Source organism: Rhopalosiphum padi, chromosome 1 (genome assembly GCF_020882245.1).
Source record: "Rhopalosiphum padi isolate XX-2018 chromosome 1, ASM2088224v1, whole genome shotgun sequence".
Lineage (NCBI taxonomy): Eukaryota > Metazoa > Arthropoda > Insecta > Hemiptera > Aphididae > Rhopalosiphum > Rhopalosiphum padi.
Window position 1 is genome coordinate 26,202,711 of NC_083597.1, and position 20,837 is coordinate 26,223,547.

The 20,837-nt window shown below is 33.0% G+C and overlaps 1 protein-coding gene across 1 annotated transcript; it reads left to right on the forward strand.

Moving 5' to 3' along the window:
* Positions 1 to 241: 241 nt before the first annotated feature.
* LOC132917296 (midnolin-A-like) lies at positions 242 to 20,494 on the forward strand. The gene is given in 11 exon segments (XM_060977973.1): positions 242 to 1,296; positions 3,291 to 3,378; positions 9,350 to 9,406; positions 10,573 to 10,836; positions 10,838 to 10,927; positions 10,929 to 10,966; positions 10,968 to 11,214; positions 11,216 to 11,233; positions 18,674 to 18,761; positions 18,999 to 19,244; positions 19,323 to 20,494. Coding segments are annotated over 11 exon segments (1,944 nt in total). The 5' UTR covers positions 242 to 706; the 3' UTR covers positions 19,541 to 20,494.
* Positions 20,495 to 20,837: the final 343 nt, after the last annotated feature.

A 20,837-nucleotide genomic window follows, 5' to 3' on the forward strand; every position in this document is an offset into this window, starting at 1 on the left:
CAGGTTAGGTTCCCGTTTTTCGTACCTTCAATCTATCATTCATTACTCAGGTGTTCTTATCATTTTATGGACAACTGCCAGCCACCGTGGTAGTAGGACTACAGAGTAATCTATTGATGAATGAGAAATGTGCAGTGTAGCCATAATCGATTAACGGTTGACGCTCCGGGCGGGAAATTCGACGCTCGTCTGTGTGACAGACATGCCTCCGTTTTGCGGCCATCGCGTCTTCCTTTCTTTTCCACTATTTCCCTTTTCGCGATTCGACGGCGTTGTACGGTCGTGTAGTCGTCTAGTCTCGTCGCCGCCGTCGTTTAGCGTACATTCGCGGACGCATATTTTTATTATTATTTTGTTTTGTTGTTTTTTTTTTTTTTTTTTTATTCGATTATTATTTTTCTCCGTTCTCTCGTCCAGTATTGTCCGCGTTCTTTGTGTTCGCGTCGCCGTCCATGCTGTGTCACTACTCCGCCATGGCGTCCGATTCGCGTCTGTGATATTCGACGTCACCGGATTTCGCGTGCTCGGCATCGTTCGTACCTCCTTGCATTACTCGTCCGTAAAATAAAAATCGTTTATTATAATATATTTATAGTAAATATACTATCCCATACACACCCAAACCCCTTTACCCAATCTATATAGTATACTATATAAATAAGTATTTGTGTTTGATATTATTGTAATATCAAAACCTGACGAGACGATGGAAGGTAGCAGTAGCAGTAGCAACAACGACGCGAGTGAGTCAAAATCCGGGTGCGGTTGCAGCAGTGCCGCGGTGGACAATAACAACGACGCGACGGCCGCGGCCGCGGCTGCAGCGGCAAAGACGGCAAGAAGGACGGCTGCCCTTGTGGCGGCTAAACGAGCGGCGAAAACGGCCGCTTTCTTAGCGTCGGCCGCCCAAGAACAGCGACACCGGGAATATCTGGCGATACAGGCCGAGCGGGAACAGCAGAAGAACAGGACGGGGATGACGACGCAAGCCGACGACCATCATCAGGCGGCCGCTAGCAGCAGCGATGACCCGGCCGACGCCGCGGTCGGCGCCCGTGACTACGACCCGAACGATCCGGACCCCGAAGGAAAGATCTTCGCCGCTGCCGTTCGCGCTGTTATGTCCGAACACGCTGCCGCGGAGGAGTCCGAGATCACGATCACCGTCTCGCCGACCACCGGCGGCCAGTTCGACCTGTCCGTGCTCAAAACCGATTCGGTGGAAAGTCTAAAGAAAGTGATCTCCAAACGTCTGAGAGTTCCCAAAGAGCGGATATGTCTGTTGTACCGCGAGAGGTGAGACAAATTAATTTTTTTGCATTTTTCCTCATTCTCGACGCGGCTGTCCCCGTTTCCGTCGTTTGGTGGCCCGTCCGTCATCGGGTTCCCCCAACTGTGGTCAACGCCGCGCGCTTGGGATAGCCCGAGCCGCTTCCTCGGCGCTCCAAAGTACAAAGTTTCCAGGTAGAGTAGACCGACAGTTCCGTCCGATAACGAACCTACCGCGAGACTCATTGTCGTTTTGGTGGGGGGGAAGGGGTCACGACCCTGTTTTGTTGTGCGTGCCGACCCGTTTTTCACGCGTACCCTCGGGGAACAGCTGCTCGTTCGAGATAAAAATTGTTGTTGGTTTCCGAATCCGTTTCGGTGTACATACGGGGGGGGGGGCGTTCGAGTATAATAATAATAGTGTCGACGTTGCCGTTCCGTCGCTTTTCTGTCATCGTCGTAGTCGTTTCTAAACAGTTTGGAAACACGCGTAGATAACATATACATTATTTTCCACCGTTCCATTGCTTGACGACTTCACCATCACTTTTCGTAAGCACTATGTCACCCCCGCCCGACATCAGAACGAAACTTTCAAAAACCACGACCCGCCGAATCCATGCCAACAGGATTTGCACGCCCGTGTCGTCTATTGTCGACGGATTTCAGTAATTCCGTTGCCGGTTGCGTTCGCTGTAGGTGTCCAACCGGGAGAGCTCGTTCCGGTGTTCGCGCGTCCTCCTTCGCCGATGCTATCGACCGGCGATAGCGCGGGTACGCTCGTTTCCCGGAAGTCGCATTTATTAAGGTTGTATGTGTGTATAATTTAGGGCGATTCGCAATCAAAACATTCGTTATCAAACGACCGCCCCCGAACTTCACCATTAAAGTAGCAGCTGCCTGTATTACTCTTTCGTAAATATTTTTCACGAGAACAAACTAAAAAATATATAATATTATTAATTTTAGCTAGGTATGTAAAATAATATCTGTCCCGATTTGATTGGTCGTTCTTTGTTACAAACGCGTCCCAAAACGATTACGTTGTTTATTCTTTTCCTCTTTCAAACCCCCCGCAGGTAGTAACCCACAGACGATAAAAGGTTATGGGTGTAATATTCTTTTTTCGAGCGGTTGTTACGCAATCATTGGCGGCGGCGGAGTCTATCTTCTCCGGAGCGTGGGATCGAAATCCCAACAGCTGACAACGTCGCCGCTCCCCTATCTGAGGCCACCGCCATTACGGATTTGGGGGTGAATAACCCGACGCTGCGAGACGGGTCCCTTGTTGTTGGACAAGTGTAGAACAGCTGCTTGGTCGCCCTCTTCTTTCCATTGTCCGCCCCGAAGAAACACGTCATCGCCGCTCGTTAAACGTATAAATGCCATACCCTGCGTCTCCGGACATTATGATGTTTGGTATTTTAAAAAGAATTCTCCAGAAAGCAACGCGTCAAAAGCAGCTTTCTCTCGTCCTGGGAAACCAGGGGTTCACAAAGTGCTTGCATCCGTCCGTTGTTTCTATTGTTTTCCCCTCCGCAATTTATCCTACGATATTTTTTCCTTACGTTTGTGATGGAACGTCGTGCGCATATGTGAAACAAATAAAATAATAATAAAAAAATAACACCTCATATTACAGCTATGGTGTTTATCCACATGTTACGACAATCGCATAGTGGATGCAAACTATAATTAATAATAATATAATACCTATACGTAATTCGACGCATTTATGTAACGCGTCTGTAATTATTGTTATTATTATTATTGCGTTTAAACCTTGAAAATCTCATTGTTGCTCGCTATCGGTATTTATTACCGTTGTTATTATTTTCACGATATGAAAATCGTTAGGGATTTTATTTTCTAGTTTTCACGGGACTTATAAATAATAATATTTATAAATGTTCGATAACACTAGATGATAATTGATAACTTGTAAACCGAGATATTTCTTCTCGTACTATACAGTTATTGACCAGACGTTTATTGATTTATGGTCTTTTTTTGTATTATAGGCAACTTAGAGATGGCTCGTTGGACGACAACCAGTTGATGCAAGGAAGCCGCCTCACCCTATTGCCCAGCGTGGAAACCGGTCTTCTGGTAAGTAAATCTTCTTTTTCGTCTCTTTTATCCCGATCCTCCCACCCTTTACCCCTCGACAATAAACCAGTTTAAAACATAAAATAATACCCATGTATTGTGTGTCCTTATTGCCACACATCTTGATAATCACGATATATTACATATTATTATATATTATATTATACTACTACTATTATACACACACAGAACGGCCAATGTGCACGTGCAAGGACATCTCATCGCAGCTTGAGATTTTAGAATGTTTCTAAGGAGAGGGAAATCAAGTAGGCCTTGTTCTCCATTGCTCCTTCCACATTAGTTTGGTTTCCCTAAATTTCAATATGCCCGACGAGACTAGAGGTTAGACCTGCCTACAAATAGTGCAATAATATCGACGGTCAATCAATATAATAATACACCGACATCTCGTAAAAAGAAATGTTCAGTGTAATTATTATTTCTAAAAAACATAATATTGGATTATTTACAACCAATTTATTTATGACTGAAAAAATGTTTCAGGTCGAATACTCGTAAAATAACTTTATTATTGTATTATTTAAGTTTTGACTTATTTCGTTGTTATGGGCACCGTAATACGTTTGTATTACATACACTACGGTCGCCACGGTATTATTGTTACTTTAAATTTATAATTTATATATATATGCATAAACTACTGTTAAGGTTAAAATGCTAAATACTCAAAAGTCATATTATTAAGTGTTATATTATTGACACAATATTACGTTAGGAAATTCTGAAATCGTACAATTTTAATCAATTTATTTAAATTAGGTACCTATAATATTGTAATTTATGGTGTAAGATCTGTGAAATTAATTCTAATATACTTTCATATTATATTTTTTGAATAGTATACATTTTACATCACCTTTTTTGTACCTATAAGTTATTTAGAACATTTATGGATTGAATCTTAAAACTTTATGGAACTATCTCGGTATTTTTACTGTTTATGTTTGTAAGTTTGTTTACATTCCCTTGTTATAATATCTCGATAGAATAATTATTTTTATACTGCTTTTATACTTACTGTTATTTGTTCGGTTTTTTTTTAAATAGTAAACTGTAATTAAATATTGCAGTATACAATATAAATATATAGTTTAATAATAAACAATTGAGTTAAAAGGAAAGTCGTAAAATTAATCTTAATTCATAAAAACCCTTATCATACTAATTTAAGTTAACAGCTCGCATGAACTGTACGAGATAGTAATATTTCAGAGACAATCTAAATTGTGTTCTTTGTAATTTTTAGTTTACTGTTATGCAGTGTAATACGCAATTATTATGCTGGTGAATGTTTTTTTAATATGTCTTGTACAAACCGCAAACAACATGCATAGAATGTATATTATATTATTATAATAATGTAAATGATAAAACAAAATTAAAGTATAAATATTATCATGTTAATTATTTATATAGTTACTCTTAGTAGCAAGTAATACGTTTTTTGTTTAACTAAATTTTTCGGAAGTATTTGGATACTTTAACTGGGTGTTATTTTACTTTGCATTTATTAGTAGCTGAACATTACTATGACTGAATTTTTTTCGTTATTCACAAGTAAAAACAGTAATATTAATTAGTTATTACATGTACTTAACTTAATTTATTATCTAAATTATGTTAAATCGTGTGAATTCAAGAATAATAATTATAAATCGATAATAATTGTCATATTTACTATTGTAGAATATATATAATATATTTATAATGTTTGTATATTTAGACTGTCAATATTTCATGTGCAATAAGTAATAACTGAATACAATATTGATAGTATTCGTGTATGAATATAAATTGTTTCTTCAAAATTTTGACTTTATATTTAATATATACATATAGACAGTTTATTTTATGATTTTACTATAGAGCCATAGAGGTTTTTATTTTTCCGAAGTTGTTGATTATAAAAGTATATTAAACTACTATAGTATGCTATTTAATTGCGAAATTGTCATAAAATATAATCACCTCGATAAATATTAAATTACAAACTCGACAACCACGTTACACAGTCGCGAGTCGTTTCAAATAATTCGTTTTTAATAACTAAAATCTGAAAATAATTATTTGAACGCTATGTCGCGTTTAGGCTTACTTGACAAATGCATAAACGTAACATAGCTATGGTTTTAATAATGTTCACGGATCATAATAATATTATTATTATTTACGATTTATATTATTATTATACTGTGTTCGCGGTTGTTCGAATGTACAGAGTTCAAAATATCGAACAAAATTTTCGAAATGATCAATGTATGGTTTGGTGAATGTGCGTTAAGCATGATTTTCGATTAGCCGTGGGAGGGGGGTACTGTAAATAGTAAAACTGTGAACTATTAAGTTTTTTATCACTGTTATTATTATTATTATTTTGTATAACAAATTTTTTCGGGATACCCTGTAACGGGGCTGTAACTGTGTCCCGTTATGACTACACATTGCCGGCTGTCCCGTTGTCCGGGTAACGGGATCCGGGCAACGGTATACACCTCGTGTCGGCGGCTCGTCGTCGTAGACCGTAGTGTTTCGAATAATAATATTCTCTATTTCTCTCTCCTCGCTCGGACCAAAACGCCACCGAACGCCAACGGTCAACACCCGTTATGACCCGATCGTCATCCGGGCCGGAGGTGGGTTCTACCATCGTTTTATTCCGTTCTTTTAAAACATTTAATGAATTCTTGTTGTCCGCCTAAATTAAAAACGTAATTTTGAATTAGCTACTACTATAACACGTTTCTAGTACCTATATTTGAAATGTGAAAAGCGTACAATAATAATATATGATGTGATAGATAGAAATCGTAGTTGGTTTATTTAAAACAATAAAAATAATATTTAAAGTAGTTTCAATAGGGATTGGGGACTACCCCTTCGATTAAGTCGTCTTATTCATGAATCTTTTTTATAATTATACAGATTATTTTATTTTTTTTGTTTTCCTTTAACTTTAAAAAAGAAAATACATATAAAAAAATATATAAATATAATGTTTTTTATTATAAAAAAAATTGGTTTATTAAACCTACTTTATAATACATTTTTCATAAATAAACACGACTTAATTAAATAGTTTCTATTTGTATAATAACTCATATTAAATACCAATAATGTTTGATATTTATGTTCAAGTTAAAGTGTTAGAAAAAAGTTAAGTATGAATACAATCTATTTTATGTACAAATACGGGTATATAATACTCAAGTACTCATTGTAATAATTTAATACCTATCTTTTTATTCATCGTTAGTTTAATTTTACATAATATGTGTATCTACCTTGAATGTATATCTAACTTATGATAGAATTTACTCTAAACGTCTATAGGCTCCACCTTAGAATTTTTATCTACACAACATACTACGTTACTAAAACAAACACTAGGGCTAGCAATATACTGATATGATCTATGTTAGTACTTGTAATATGTTTTGTTACATTCTATGAGTTTTATGTCACTTATCGTAGGTACAGCTAACATTTTTTGGTTTTAAATTTACATTAAAATGTGTTTAATACTTAATACTTCGATTGGTATTAACTTTATGGAACAAAAATATTTATTTGTATAAATTAATTTTCATCATTTAATTTCTTCATATTTTTAATTAGCTTATATTTTAAGTATAATAAATTTATTGCTAAGTAAAAGTATGTCACACCCGCTTATAATATTTTCGTCTTACGTACATAACAGCAAATGTTCGATCAATAGAATCAAAGTGTTGTAAGTTTTAATATTAGAATGAATGAATTTATTATCGATAACTTAGTTTGTATTTGTACGTCGATTTTTAACAAAATTTCATATTATTTTTATAAGTTATGACTGTTATGAGTGTGTAAAATATCGCAGTTTAAAAATGTTCATACTGTGTTTAAAAAATAAAATAACATAAATAATAGACGTAGGAAACACGAATAATATCCTTAAAAGTTTGATAGTATTTTTATTCACTTTAATAATATTAAAGCTAACAATTGGTTTTACTGAATGCAAATTTGTAATGTTGTATGTTTGTAAGACAGAGACAATACATGCGGGTATGACGTACGGGTCTACCGACTACAACATGTAAGTCTATACGTTTTTTATTCCATAGTACTTACTGACTGTTATGTATATGATGAACTTAATGTAAACAATTTGACATTATAGCATAAATTAATATTATTTTAAAATAAAAAATAATTTTCATGTATAAATAATACATGTGAATAATAAAAACATTTTGCATGAAATACTTATCTATAACTTAATAAGTATTTATTTTTGAATAATCCCTACAAGGACATAAGTACAAACAATATGTAATACTTATAAGTTAAATTATAAATAATAAATTAACTATAAGATAAGTTATTTACAGTGTTTTTGATACTATAAAATATGAACATATAATTTATAATTAACAAAGTATTATATGAATAATAGACCATTTATTATTTTATTAAAAAAAGATGACAACACAGCTAAATTAAATATAATTATGTGCAATACGGTAGAATTACTATTTCGGGAATAAAATACTTAATAAATTAATGACTAATTTGAAATATCAAAACACGATTTTCTTAATATAAAATGTAAATACCTATTATAATAGATACTTTCTAGTAATATTTTTTATGCGGTGTTTATTCATGGTAAGTCATCGTATATTCCTATTTTAGCTTAATTAAAAACGAAAAACATTGAGGGTCACGCTGTATTATTATTTAAAGTAGATTTGAAATATCAAGTTAAATCTTGTAATAAAAATTGATAATTAATAACGTCTTAAACTCTATATTGTTGTGAATAAGGTCTATAACATGTTTATAAGGTACATTTTTTGTACTTTTAGAAGTAGGCAAATAAAAATAAAAAATATTTTTTTTTTTTTAGATGTGTTTATTACACAATTATAATTTATTATTAGGTTGATGTTTTAAAATTCATATTTTTTTGTTTGGCCTTTGTGACTATTTAAATGAACAATAATAAAAAAAACTTCTCACACGCCATCTAACACCTTTTTGACGTTTTAATGGTTTAATTTCTTACTATATTTTAAGTTGTAATAACAATTAATAATTCCCTCAAGTTGTCAATTGTTTCTTTGTTTATTTTCAATGTATAAACTTTTTAAATGCACAAAAATACTAAATTATATATATATATATATAATTAATTGTAATGTATTTGTATTTTGTGTTCCTTTTTTTATAAAATGTAAATTTATTACTTATTACTTATTACTTAATAAGTAACCAAGAAGCTTACAATAATAATGTACTTAATAATAACTTTTAACATTATAATTTTAAATAAATTAAAAATATTATTTATTTAAAACTTTGCTGTTAAACTGTTTTATATAACATGTATAGAACATATGTGTTTTTACAGTTACAATTATTAAAAAAAAATATAAGTCTGTGCTAAAAACTTGTTGTAGGTATATGTTTTGTGTAAAAGTGGATCAGTGTTGTTGCGTTATTCTGTTCTAGATATACAGTCGGCAAAGCGAATCGCGTGGTTTACGACTATGGGAAAAAAAAACCACTGATATAATATATTTTTACCATGTTAACACAGTGTGTCCTAAATAAGTGCTATCGGGCTTATGTTCAATGGACATTTTTTCATGCCAAAAATAATCATAAATTGCATTTAGACTAAACACGGAATCCTATATTATAAGATAAATATATAAAGTATATTTACAAAATTGGGCGGGCCGTCTTCCAAACCGGGCGTTGACCTTATCAGAGGGACCTTGTGAATCCAGGACCACACCCTGCCGATAACATTTTATTAATATTTATCGCTACGTTTAATAGAACCTATGTAGACAATTTTTGTGTACACAAATCATACATTCTTATTAAATATTGAAAAATGTTTATATTTATAAAGTATAATACTGTATTGTATTTAATATAGCCTAATTTTTATTTGTAGGTTCAGAGACCAGAACAAAGTGTGATGCAGGCGTTGGAAAGTTTGAACGACTCTCAGGTAATTTCTCCATTTAATAGATTTCTTTTGACTAAGATGATTAAAAATTCATGATATTTTGCTGTTAACTGTGAAACGATGGTGCTATACACCGTTATATTTAGAATGTATACAAATATTTTAAAAGAAGCACTGACTATTAAATCGTATATTTTATTGTTAGTGATTACTTCAATGCCGTTAAATATAATAGAAATGTATTAAATTTAGGATGATTGTGATAAATGAATTATTAACTGATAAATAATAAATTATTTTCCAGATATTTTACATACTTCTTATGCTTATGCATGTATGTTTGTATTTTAAGTTAAAAAAACTTAATTGTTATTGTTTAATGGTGAATAATAAATAATTAAGTAATATTTTAGATTCTAAAATTCATTAATTTTCTATGTATTAGACGTCAAAAAAAAAACTCCAAAATTGTTTATTTTGGAAAATTTACACCCATATTCTGGGTTCTGTTTGTGAATTTGTAAACACATTTCTAACTAAATTTTCAAAAATGTCGAAAAACTAATATTTTCAACTTTGAAGTATGGGCAATATCATTTTGATAAACGCCATTATAAAAATTGTTATGATAGACCCAATCTACTAATTTTAAGCTTAGGCGTCATCTAGTGGTTAAAACACAAATTCTGCGCCTATAACATTATTACGCAATGTGTGGAATATTAAAGTTATATCAGGAAATTAATGTCATACTTCGCTTATTTTATTTAAATATGTCACTCGTTACACCTGCATGCGTGAGTTGTTTATTGTTTAACAAAGTAAATATATTTGATATATAACCATTAACCATGATACATTATGTATTTAGACTAATATTTCCTAATTTGTTTTTAATTTAACGTTGAAGTTTATTACACGAATATACGAATATTAATACCCAAAAGCATATATCTATTTTTTCAAATATACAACTTAATAATTTTACTGTTTTGATCGTATACATTTTTTCTTTGGTATACATAATTAATATAATAAAACATTAATATATTTTTTTATATTTTGGTACCTATTCTGTAAAAACCATTTCATAACGTCGCAAAGCACAATACTGTTTTATTATGCATTCAAATTTAAGCGAACTAATGTCGACATATTATTGCCTATATGGCTATATTAAATGGTTGCTTTTATTTTATTGTTATTAGGTCAACGATTTCCTATCGGGCAAAGCACCATTAAACCTTACGATGAGACTGGGCGATCACATGATGCTCATCCAGCTGCAATTATCGACCGTATCTTCTTCTGGTTCGTCGAAACGATTGCAGACCGCCGCTTCGACCGTGGCCAGCACTGGTGCAGCGGCTACACTAAACGCGTCGACCGTGGCTCCCGAACCACCCCAGGCCACCGCGACGGCGGCCACCGCGTGTTCTGCCGGCAACATCATCGGCACCCCTAGACTGATCCCCCGGCGTGGACGCTTACCCAATTACCCGCGTCCGTAACGTATCCGACGACAGCGACGACAACTCGATGGATACGACCGAGGACGTGTCAACCCCCTGCCCCATCACCGATTGTCGCCGCGGCCGCAGCCAGCCGCAGCAGCAGCAGCAGCCGCCGCCACAGCTGCAGCAGCCGCAGCCGCAGCAGCCGCTGCTGCTGTACCAACACCCGCACCAGTTGCGGCGCCCTGTTCGTGCGACGCGAGCACGTCGACCGCATCCACCAACACGGCCACGGCCACGGGAGACAAACCGCAACTCGACACCCGAGCACTCGCCGAGGCTTCGCGGAACCTTACTCAGACCCTGAAACAACTGTCTTCGGAAGTCCTCACCACAAAAAAGCGGTTCAAAAGAGGTAAGTGGCAAATTTTTATTTTAACGTTTTTAATGAAAACGGCATCACGAAAAAACTAAAATATCCGAACGGGACGAATGGGATTTTTTTCGTCGGTTCGTCGTGGTAGAAAATTTATACAATGGTCGTGTAACGCGTCTAAAATTAGCGCCGAGTGAGTACCTATATGTGTTACAGCCATACAGTCGATATTTTCTGGGTGATTGATTTAATTTTTTTGTGCCCGGACGTGTGTCTCGTATCGTAGTCGCGTAGTATCGATTGTTGCGTGGGCGGCAACGTCGCAATCCGGCAACGCGCGGGGCCCGGGGGTATACTAATTTCGTCTCTCGCGTCCCGAGGGTTATTATGATCAATGTGTGGCCGCGGGCCCGCAGCATCCGCACACACTGTACAGGCCGAGTAGAAGAGGTGAGTCGTGTCGCCGACTTGTCGACGTTGCCGTTTATATACGCGCGCTGTCACTCGTTCACACACTAACCCACACCGCCGCCGCGACCGTCCCATAATCGTAGTCGTCGTCTTTGTGAGTGGCGTTGGTTGTGCGTACACGGCGTATAATATTATAATGTACACATCCGATGACCTCAATTCCAGGTGAAATACGACCGAGTTTCTTTGCACGACCAAATTAATAAACATTAGACACAAAAAAGATATATATATAGAGAGAGAAATTAAACGAAATGGGATTTTATACATGCGTGCTGCGGCAATGTGTGATGTGTGTCTACAGTTTTTTTTACGAACACGTACTGTTGTTTTCCCTGCCCATCACGTTTTTTCGGTCGGTTTATTTGTTGTGTGTGTGTGTGTGTGTGTGTCAATTATTTTGTATTGTGTACTAGTACTGTACATCGATGCATGTACAAAAATGCCGTGGCGGCGGCCCAGCAGAATCCGGGTATCCCTGTAGGGCGTGGTTAGGCCGCCACAGTGAAATCGACGTCATATTGATCACGCGGGAGGTCGCTTATCACAAAGGCCCCGGGCCGGTGCGACCTTTTGTGTTGTGTACTCGGCGTTGCTATACACACACACACACACGTACCTTGTTTTCCATTGATCGACTCTTTCTCTCTCTCTCTCTCTCTCTCTTTCACTCCTTCTGTTTCCAAATGTGCTAGCCCTCTAGAAATGCCGAAAACAATGAGACGCTTTGGTGGGTGTGTGTATGTATTATTTATTTTGTATATGAATAATATACTGCTGGATCTGCTGGATAACTTAACGTTATCCTATATTTATAATTTATATAGTTGTTTTGATTTTGAATGTAGTTTCTAAAACTTTTTAACCAATACGCGGTGAAAAACGTTTTACTTGTCTTCTATATTCGTAAAATTTTCCCGTATCACTATGACCTTATTTAAATTATTTATACAATCGAATCTATGAAAAAACTGAAATAATGCGAAAGTTTTTTATATTTTTATAATTCCTGACAAAAGAATTTTATATTGGTCGTCGAATAAAACGGAAATACTTGTATTGTATATTATCTTTAATTTCGCTTTAAATATATTATGCTGTACCAACATTTTTTGTTTGTATCTTAATAGCTATGGTGTATTAAACTGTTGTTTTTTGGGCTATGTGTTCATTCGTTACAACATATTATGTTAAACAATTTATAAATATGGAATATATTTTTCTGCTCAAAATCTGCTTTCCCCGCTACAACGGTTAAACCCGTGTGCCTCCATCGGACGATTCGTTAAATGTAACCGTAAACGAGATCCGTGTTTTACGGTACTCGGTGTTCCAGTTCGCCGGACAACGGTGTCTGGTAACTGTGTCGATTCTGCCTGTGCTGCCTCGGAGACTCGTAAAAAATAAACTCTACGGCAAATAGAGCGGACCGAACCGCCGGTGGCAATCAATAGGTATACTGGGCCGAGTACTACTTTCCCCTTACTCCCTCTATTATTTACTGAATCTCCTATTTATGTACACTTTACGAAAACGTCGACATTCTGTCTTTTCTATTTATTATTATACATATCCAATTCGTGCCTTTATCAATTAAGACAAAAATTGATCAAACATTTCACTATTTTAATGCTGGAACAATAAATATTGATTTAACTTTATTTACAGTTTTGTATATAAAATATAATGCAAAAATAAAAACACCTGCAATTAAGAAATAATAATTATTAAGATAATCGTAAATACAAATAGTTTTATAAATAAAAACGTATTATATTTTATTTATTTCACTTGTTATAGATAGCTGATTTTATTCTACTTAAGAAAAGTCAAGTGCTTTTTTTAATTTTAGGTTATTCGTAATCTACTTCTATAAAAAACAAAACATAATATATTAAGTATTCATTGTTATAGTACAATTTAAAAAAAAAAAATAAATAAATAAATAGATCTAAGCATTAAATGTTTTATTCATCGTTGGTACGTGTTGTGAAGGGGTTGTTAATGGACAATGGTCCTGTGGGCGTCGCCCACCCAATATTTCTTTTTGTCATCCCCCGCGTGCGACCAACTCCTACGCACACTCCACATCTAAATAAAAAGTGTTCTTTGCTCTATGTAAATCATATATTCGTATGTGAGACAAGTAAATAATATAATATCATGAATAGCTGTTTTGTATTTAATTATATAATATATACAAATAATAATGTATTTGTTTACGTTAAATCTCTTTTATTATATTTCGATTATCATCTAAAACGTATTTTTTGTTTAATTTAACGTATGTAAAATTGTTTAAGTTATAACTAGTTAGAATATTAATATTTAATATAAAAGTATAAACCATTACCATGTTGCTAGTTAACGATAGTCATCACAATTCACGGCTACTCGTTACTATAAAATTAATAAACAGTAACAGAATAAAAGTAATTCAGATTTATGTTTCCCGATATGTATAATAACTATTATTTTGTTAATTATAACTATGAAGGTCCAAAATACAAATATAATATGTTTTGTATTAAGAAAAATACTTATTTATATTTTAAATTAAAGTATAATGAACTGCATTAGATTTTGAACTCATATTATGATGATTTCTTTATGTTTCATTTGCCATAGTTCCAAGTTAAATGATTTTAGAACCACATCAATACTAAAATGGATCTATTAAAAGCACTAAAATGTAATCAATTATTAGTGTTCATGTTTGTATATTGCATTAATGAATATATTTGTTTTCATGTTATGAATTAAGTATAATTAAAAAAAACGCAATATGTGTTCTTTGTCTCATGAAATTAATTATGCACCAGGTATTATATTTCAACACTATAAAATGTATACAATTTGGATTGTTGATCGTTAAAAAGAAAAACTTAATAACTACGTCGTTTTTGTGATTTATTTTTGTATAAAATTTAATTTATTTGTAAGTGAGTCGACCTTACCTATACAACAAGGCATGAATAAACAACAGGCACCTAATATTTTATTTTAAATTATCCAATTTTTATTAGTAATAACTAATAGCATATGAATTAATGATGATGGTTTAGTGTTGCCTTATTATTATTATTTTTTTTTTTTAATACGTAAATAATAATATTTTTAGTATATCCGTAAAATATGTATTAGGTTAGGTAAAAATTATTATTGAATAGTATATATTATTACTATAATTATTTATAAGTTAACAAATATTTCGTTATATTTTTATTGTTCAAATATTAACTAACGCTATTATAAACATAAATAATATTACAAGACAATATATTATTATTATTATTATTACAGCTGTTTTTTGTAATGCATTTATGCATAACATTGTAATGATTTTATCGAAGCTACTCGCTGGTTTTTTAAAAATTGGTATAAAAGTTCCAAATATTTTTAACAATATATTCTACTTAAATTGTACTTTTATTATTCCTTCTCAAAAACTAATCATGAACATCTATTAACTATAACTATATAATTAATCCAGATATTTTATTGTTCTTACTTAAATGATATACGATTGGACATTTCAAAGTTTGTGTTGAAACCAATGTATAAATTTACAATATAAAGTATCGGAGACTATCTTTTAGATCTTTTTGACGTGTATATTTTCCTCAACTGTGTCTAATACATGTAATGAATTTAATTCCTTGGTAGTTGGTTCTGAAGTATTATTTTTAATTATATAATTAATAAATTAACTATTCATTTTCAGCATTGATTTCTTTTAAATATTTTCCTTATCTTTTTACTATGTATTATTTTTCAAAAACACAAATAAAAATGTACTAAATTCTTTCATTATTTTATCAATTGAGTAGCATAAATGACATAATTTCGATTACACATGTGTCGATATTCATTAGTCAATAATATTTGATCCCATATAATATGATAGTTATAAAGAACTAGAACTTTATTAAATTTCGTAATTTACAATCTTTATATATAGTAATTAGTATATATTTATATTCTATATATAAACAAATGAAATACATTTGTATGTATAATAGCATATCAAAGAGACTACTGTAAAATAACACAACTTTCTGTGCAATTCTCTGTGCTTTTAAAATTATATGATATGCGAAAATTAAAAATCGGTTAAAAAATGGAATGTCACAAGAAAAAGGATTCATCATTTATCTCAAATTAATATTAATTTTAATGAATACTCACGCTTCATCAAATGTACTATTAATACTATTATGTATGTATTTAATAATAAATGAATAATCTTTGAACATTTATCCCTATGGCCCTAATAAACAAAATGTATTCAACAATCAGCCATTTTATAATATCATAAATAGAGTTAGTATTTCTAAATTATAAACTTAAATAGATTATGGAATTGTATTTAAAAATTAAATATAGTTTTCAGCAATAAAATTGGCAGTGTATTGTATATATATATATAAATACTCATATTGTAGGCATTCATTTGCAGTTTGCTATTACTTTCACTTTGACAATTATTATACATCTCGTAATCAGCTTATAAATCCTTGTTTTTTTATAACTTAATATCACTGCTGTATTTGCTATAGAGTATTTTTAGTATTTGCTAAAATTTATTTTTAAAACACCCATATTGCTAAATAATATACAGATAAACGAGTTTTGAAAATAATTGTCAAATAAGGTTAACCTCTCCGGGAAACCATCTGGTCTTAGAATGTAACCAACAACTCGTTGAATATCTTTCAGCATAGGCACAATGAATTCGTATTCCGTGTGCGACAAAAAATAATTTTTTAACAGTCCGTCACATCTCGTATGTATTTTTCAAGCTATAAATTATCATACTCCTCCGTAGACTGTGTAATATGAGTATAATAACTATTCACTCTCCAAGAGAAACCGATTAATAATAATAATATTATAATGTAACATGCTACGTGCATACATTTTTAACATTTATGTATTCATCTTTAGATCGTTGGTCTGTACGCATATCATATTTTATTTTGTTGTTAATGTAGATACAGTGACATTTTAATTTCGTGTGTTTCGATAGTGCGCACTGGAGTGTATATGTTAGAGGTCCCCTCCTCTGAGCAGTGTCGGTTTATATTCATCAGTGTCCCGTTGGCGGTAGCACGATAAAATATAAATACGATTTATTATTATTTTTATTTTTTCTAACTTCTTCGCTGCCATTACACTGCGTTGGTATTGAATCCCGTCATTACATTCGAATATTATTAATTATTATATTATATTAAACGCATATATTCAACGACGAATAGGTACAAACTGCTCTCGACTAAATCTCTTCTCTACCTACCTACCTACCTACCTACCTATCTACCTACCTCCGTTAGTACTTGTTCACATTTTTATTATTATCATTATTATGTACTCCTACGCGTCCCTCGTAATATAATACTCGTCACACACACCATTTACACGAAATGTGGGAGCCCGCCGTTGCGTCAGTGGAGGCCCGCTGGTCGACACCCACGCGTTCACGGCGTATTAATCGTTGCAGGCACACATCTGTGTGTTGTAGTAATAATAATATGTATTCCGTCGCCCTCGTGCATTTTCGGTGGGACGCAGTACGTTGTTGTTTACCCGGAGACGAAAACTCGTTGCCAAGGGTGGTCGCACCGCGTGCCGTGTGGAAACCGGCGAAGGAGAGGTTTCTCTTTTCTTTTTTTTTTGGCCGCGCGCCGGGCGTCGTCGCCACCGCACCAATCGATTCGGTTGTCCTGCCCGCCGGGGCTCACCGCTTTCGACGCAGCCCCCCTCGACTGTATATTGATCACGCTCTCTTACTCCCTCGCGGTTGCCCCCCTGTTTCCACGAGAGGCGCGGACCGTTAGCATCCCCTCTCTACTGTCGGTTAAGGGACCCGGACGCCGCCGCAGCAGCCGACGACGATGTCCTCTGAGCGCCGCCGCCACCCTGCGCGTTGTGCATACACGGACGCAGCCGCCGTGCGTCGTTGGGCGGCTGCCAATTTTGAGGCAGGTCGTTGCTTTTTTACCTAAACCCTCCCCCCACACTTACGTATCACTAATCGCCCACCGCCATCTCGTCAATTAGATTATAAAATGTTAACATAACATCACAACTGGTATCGCATGGTGTGCGTGTATTATTATAATAATATTATCATAACTTATACGAAGAGAGGGAGAAGGAGTAATCGATTGCGGCCGCCTGTGAGTTTTTCAAAGGGTCGGTGGGTTGATAGGTGAGTAGGTGATAGGTAGGTAGTGACCGATTTAGTATTTACTAGTATTTTAATGTTAACTTCGACGGGTAGTTAAAAATATGACAGTAAATGCCTTTATTGGGTTTTGCGGGTGAGTGGGTGGAATATTATACTAGGCTCTGAAAAATGTCAAGTTCGCCACGCCACTGATCATTATTATTTTATAATAATATAACATTTGTGTTGAATATTTTTTCTTCAATTTGAGTGTGTCTTACCGCTGCTGCCACATTTTTCCACGGGTCGTTGGTGATCGTGTGCCGATGATATTTATCGGACGATTTTTCTTGAGTGTTTGTTTGAATTTATTCTGTGGATTCCCTTTTCGTAAATACCAAGTCTTCTCAGTCACCGTTTATCAATACTTTTATATGCAGAGGGTTCTTTAACTGTATACTATAAAACATTGATGACCGTTTATGTTATATTGTTTATTTATTTATTTTGTCATCAAAGCAAGTTCGTAACTTCATATTAGAGTAAAAATTCACGATAGTTGAAAAATTACAAGTCGTTTCTAACGGTTTTTTGTTTGTACTCATTCTAAATTAAAGTAATCAACGTGTCAATATATTTTTTTTTTATCATATTTACATTTACTTTAAATTATAATTTTTAATTAAGGTATAAAAATGTACACTTCAGAATTTCCGATTCTATATTCATATTGAAATTCTGTTCTTGTTCCAAGAATGTCTAGTAAATTATGGATTTTTCTTATACTTAAAAAAAAATCTTTAGTTTATTTAATGCATTTTTTCGTTATTTTTCAGATGCACATTGGGTTCAAACGAAGGCCAGGTGCAATAATCGAGAGCATGCAACATCACGGAAAAGGCGTTTACTCTGGAACGTTTTCTGGTAAATTTTATGTTCATTTTTAAATACTTACTAAGGCTTTATGCATATCTTCCATGGTTTCCTACAGTTAAGTTGGCCTAAGGCTTCTTGGCTGAAAACATAAAACTACTTATATGTCTGCCATTAACTTCATGGGTTGCATCAACAATTTTTGAACTACCTAAACAATATAAAAAAAAAAATTGTATTTTTTTGTACAATATATGTTACTTATTAATTGTGTATTTATTATTATAGGCACCTTAAATCCAGCCTTGCAAGATCGCTTCGGCCGTCCAAAACGTGACATTAGTACCATCATACATATACTCAATGATTTACTGTGTGCTACACCACAGTACAGAGCTGCTGCTAGATCAGGCACACCAGCTGTCTGTACAGCAACTACACTTTCTCCTGCTGCTGCAGCTGCCCAAGCAGCTACACCATTTTCTACCGCAAATAGTATGTCTGCCCAAACATCTACTAATTCTGATAACACCGGTAAGAAATTGATAAAATGTCTCATTTATAACATGAAAACTTAAATATATAATTTATTAAATTAAAATTATTTTATAGAGAGTGAGACCAAAGAAAATGCAGCTACTCGTGGAAAAATGGAACGATTACGTTTGATTATGGAAGAGAAACGTGAAAGACGTAGGGCTGGTCGCAACGTGCCTTATGATAAAACTAAAGCAGGGACACAGTGGTCAGCAAAGTCAGAGACCCAGAGTGTTGCTCCTTCAGATCCCCCTGCAGATCCAACATTACCTCCTGAACAAGTTGTTGTTTGAAATACAGCTCCTGAGGACATGAATATTTTGTGATATAAATAATAATCCCCACCATTGTTTGAATTTTTTTTTAAATATGTATATTATATATTTATATAATGCATAATATATAATAATACATATACATTTATAAAAATAGATTTATCAACAAATATGGTCAGTTATACTTTAGGGTGCAATATTAATATTGATTAATTATAAAGATAGAACCTTCTTTAAATAAAGTAGAATCATAATTTAATCTGTACCAAAAAATTTTTTCTAATTGATACAACAAATAAAAATTATGAGCAGTTAATAGACAAATTCAAAACCAATCGTCCATAACTTTAAAAAAATATATTTGTAAAGAAACTGTATAGTATAATGTTTATATTTATAAATACCTAATTTGTTTTAAGTGATTTTTTTCTAGGGAGTTTAAATATCAGATGATAAGAAAACAAATTGCGATTTATTACCTCAAATTTCGTGAATGTAAAAATTTGTAGATGTTTTTAGAATTTTAAATAGATACTGAATTTTGTCTCGTCAAGTTTTAATGACATATTATATATGTGTATATATTATTATAAATCACGCGTGTCTGGTTATTAGTATTCGTATGGTTAATGAAATTGAAAAAAAAAAAATAAAAAAAAATAAAAATAATGCTTAAAGATTGAATATTTATTAGGGTAATTATGTACGAGGAAAGTAATATTTAAGTCTTGTTTGACCAATAGGGGTTTTTTTTTATTCATTTCTACATAATAAATTCATGAAACATATAATATTATTCAAAACAATGTTTTTTTTTCTGTTAATTTGTATATTTAAAAAAGAAAAGGAAAAAGTTAAACTGACTGTTTTTTATATGATATTTAAATATTTTACCTGCTTTTCCTAAAGTTTTAATTTTACTGTGTAATATGTATCATATTTTGATACGATTAAATAAATGTTCATAGAGTATGTAATTGTGTTATTTATTGGGCATTTCTTTGTTATTGATTTTAGATTACTATATTACGCAATTTTTATTTTTATTTTTTTCATACTTATTAACGTTAATAGTTTATACAGCCACTTAGAAATGTTTTCATAATATTATAAACCTTATGAATATCAATTTATATTTTATTATTTTTAACTTATTTATTAATAATCCTCAATATTTACATAAAAACACTTAATATATAAATAAACAACTTAATTGCAGTCTTGTGTATGTTTAATAACGTTTTTTGAAATAAAATTTCAAATTGTAAAGGAAAATTAGTTGTACAAATGAATCCATAATAAATATATTTATTTA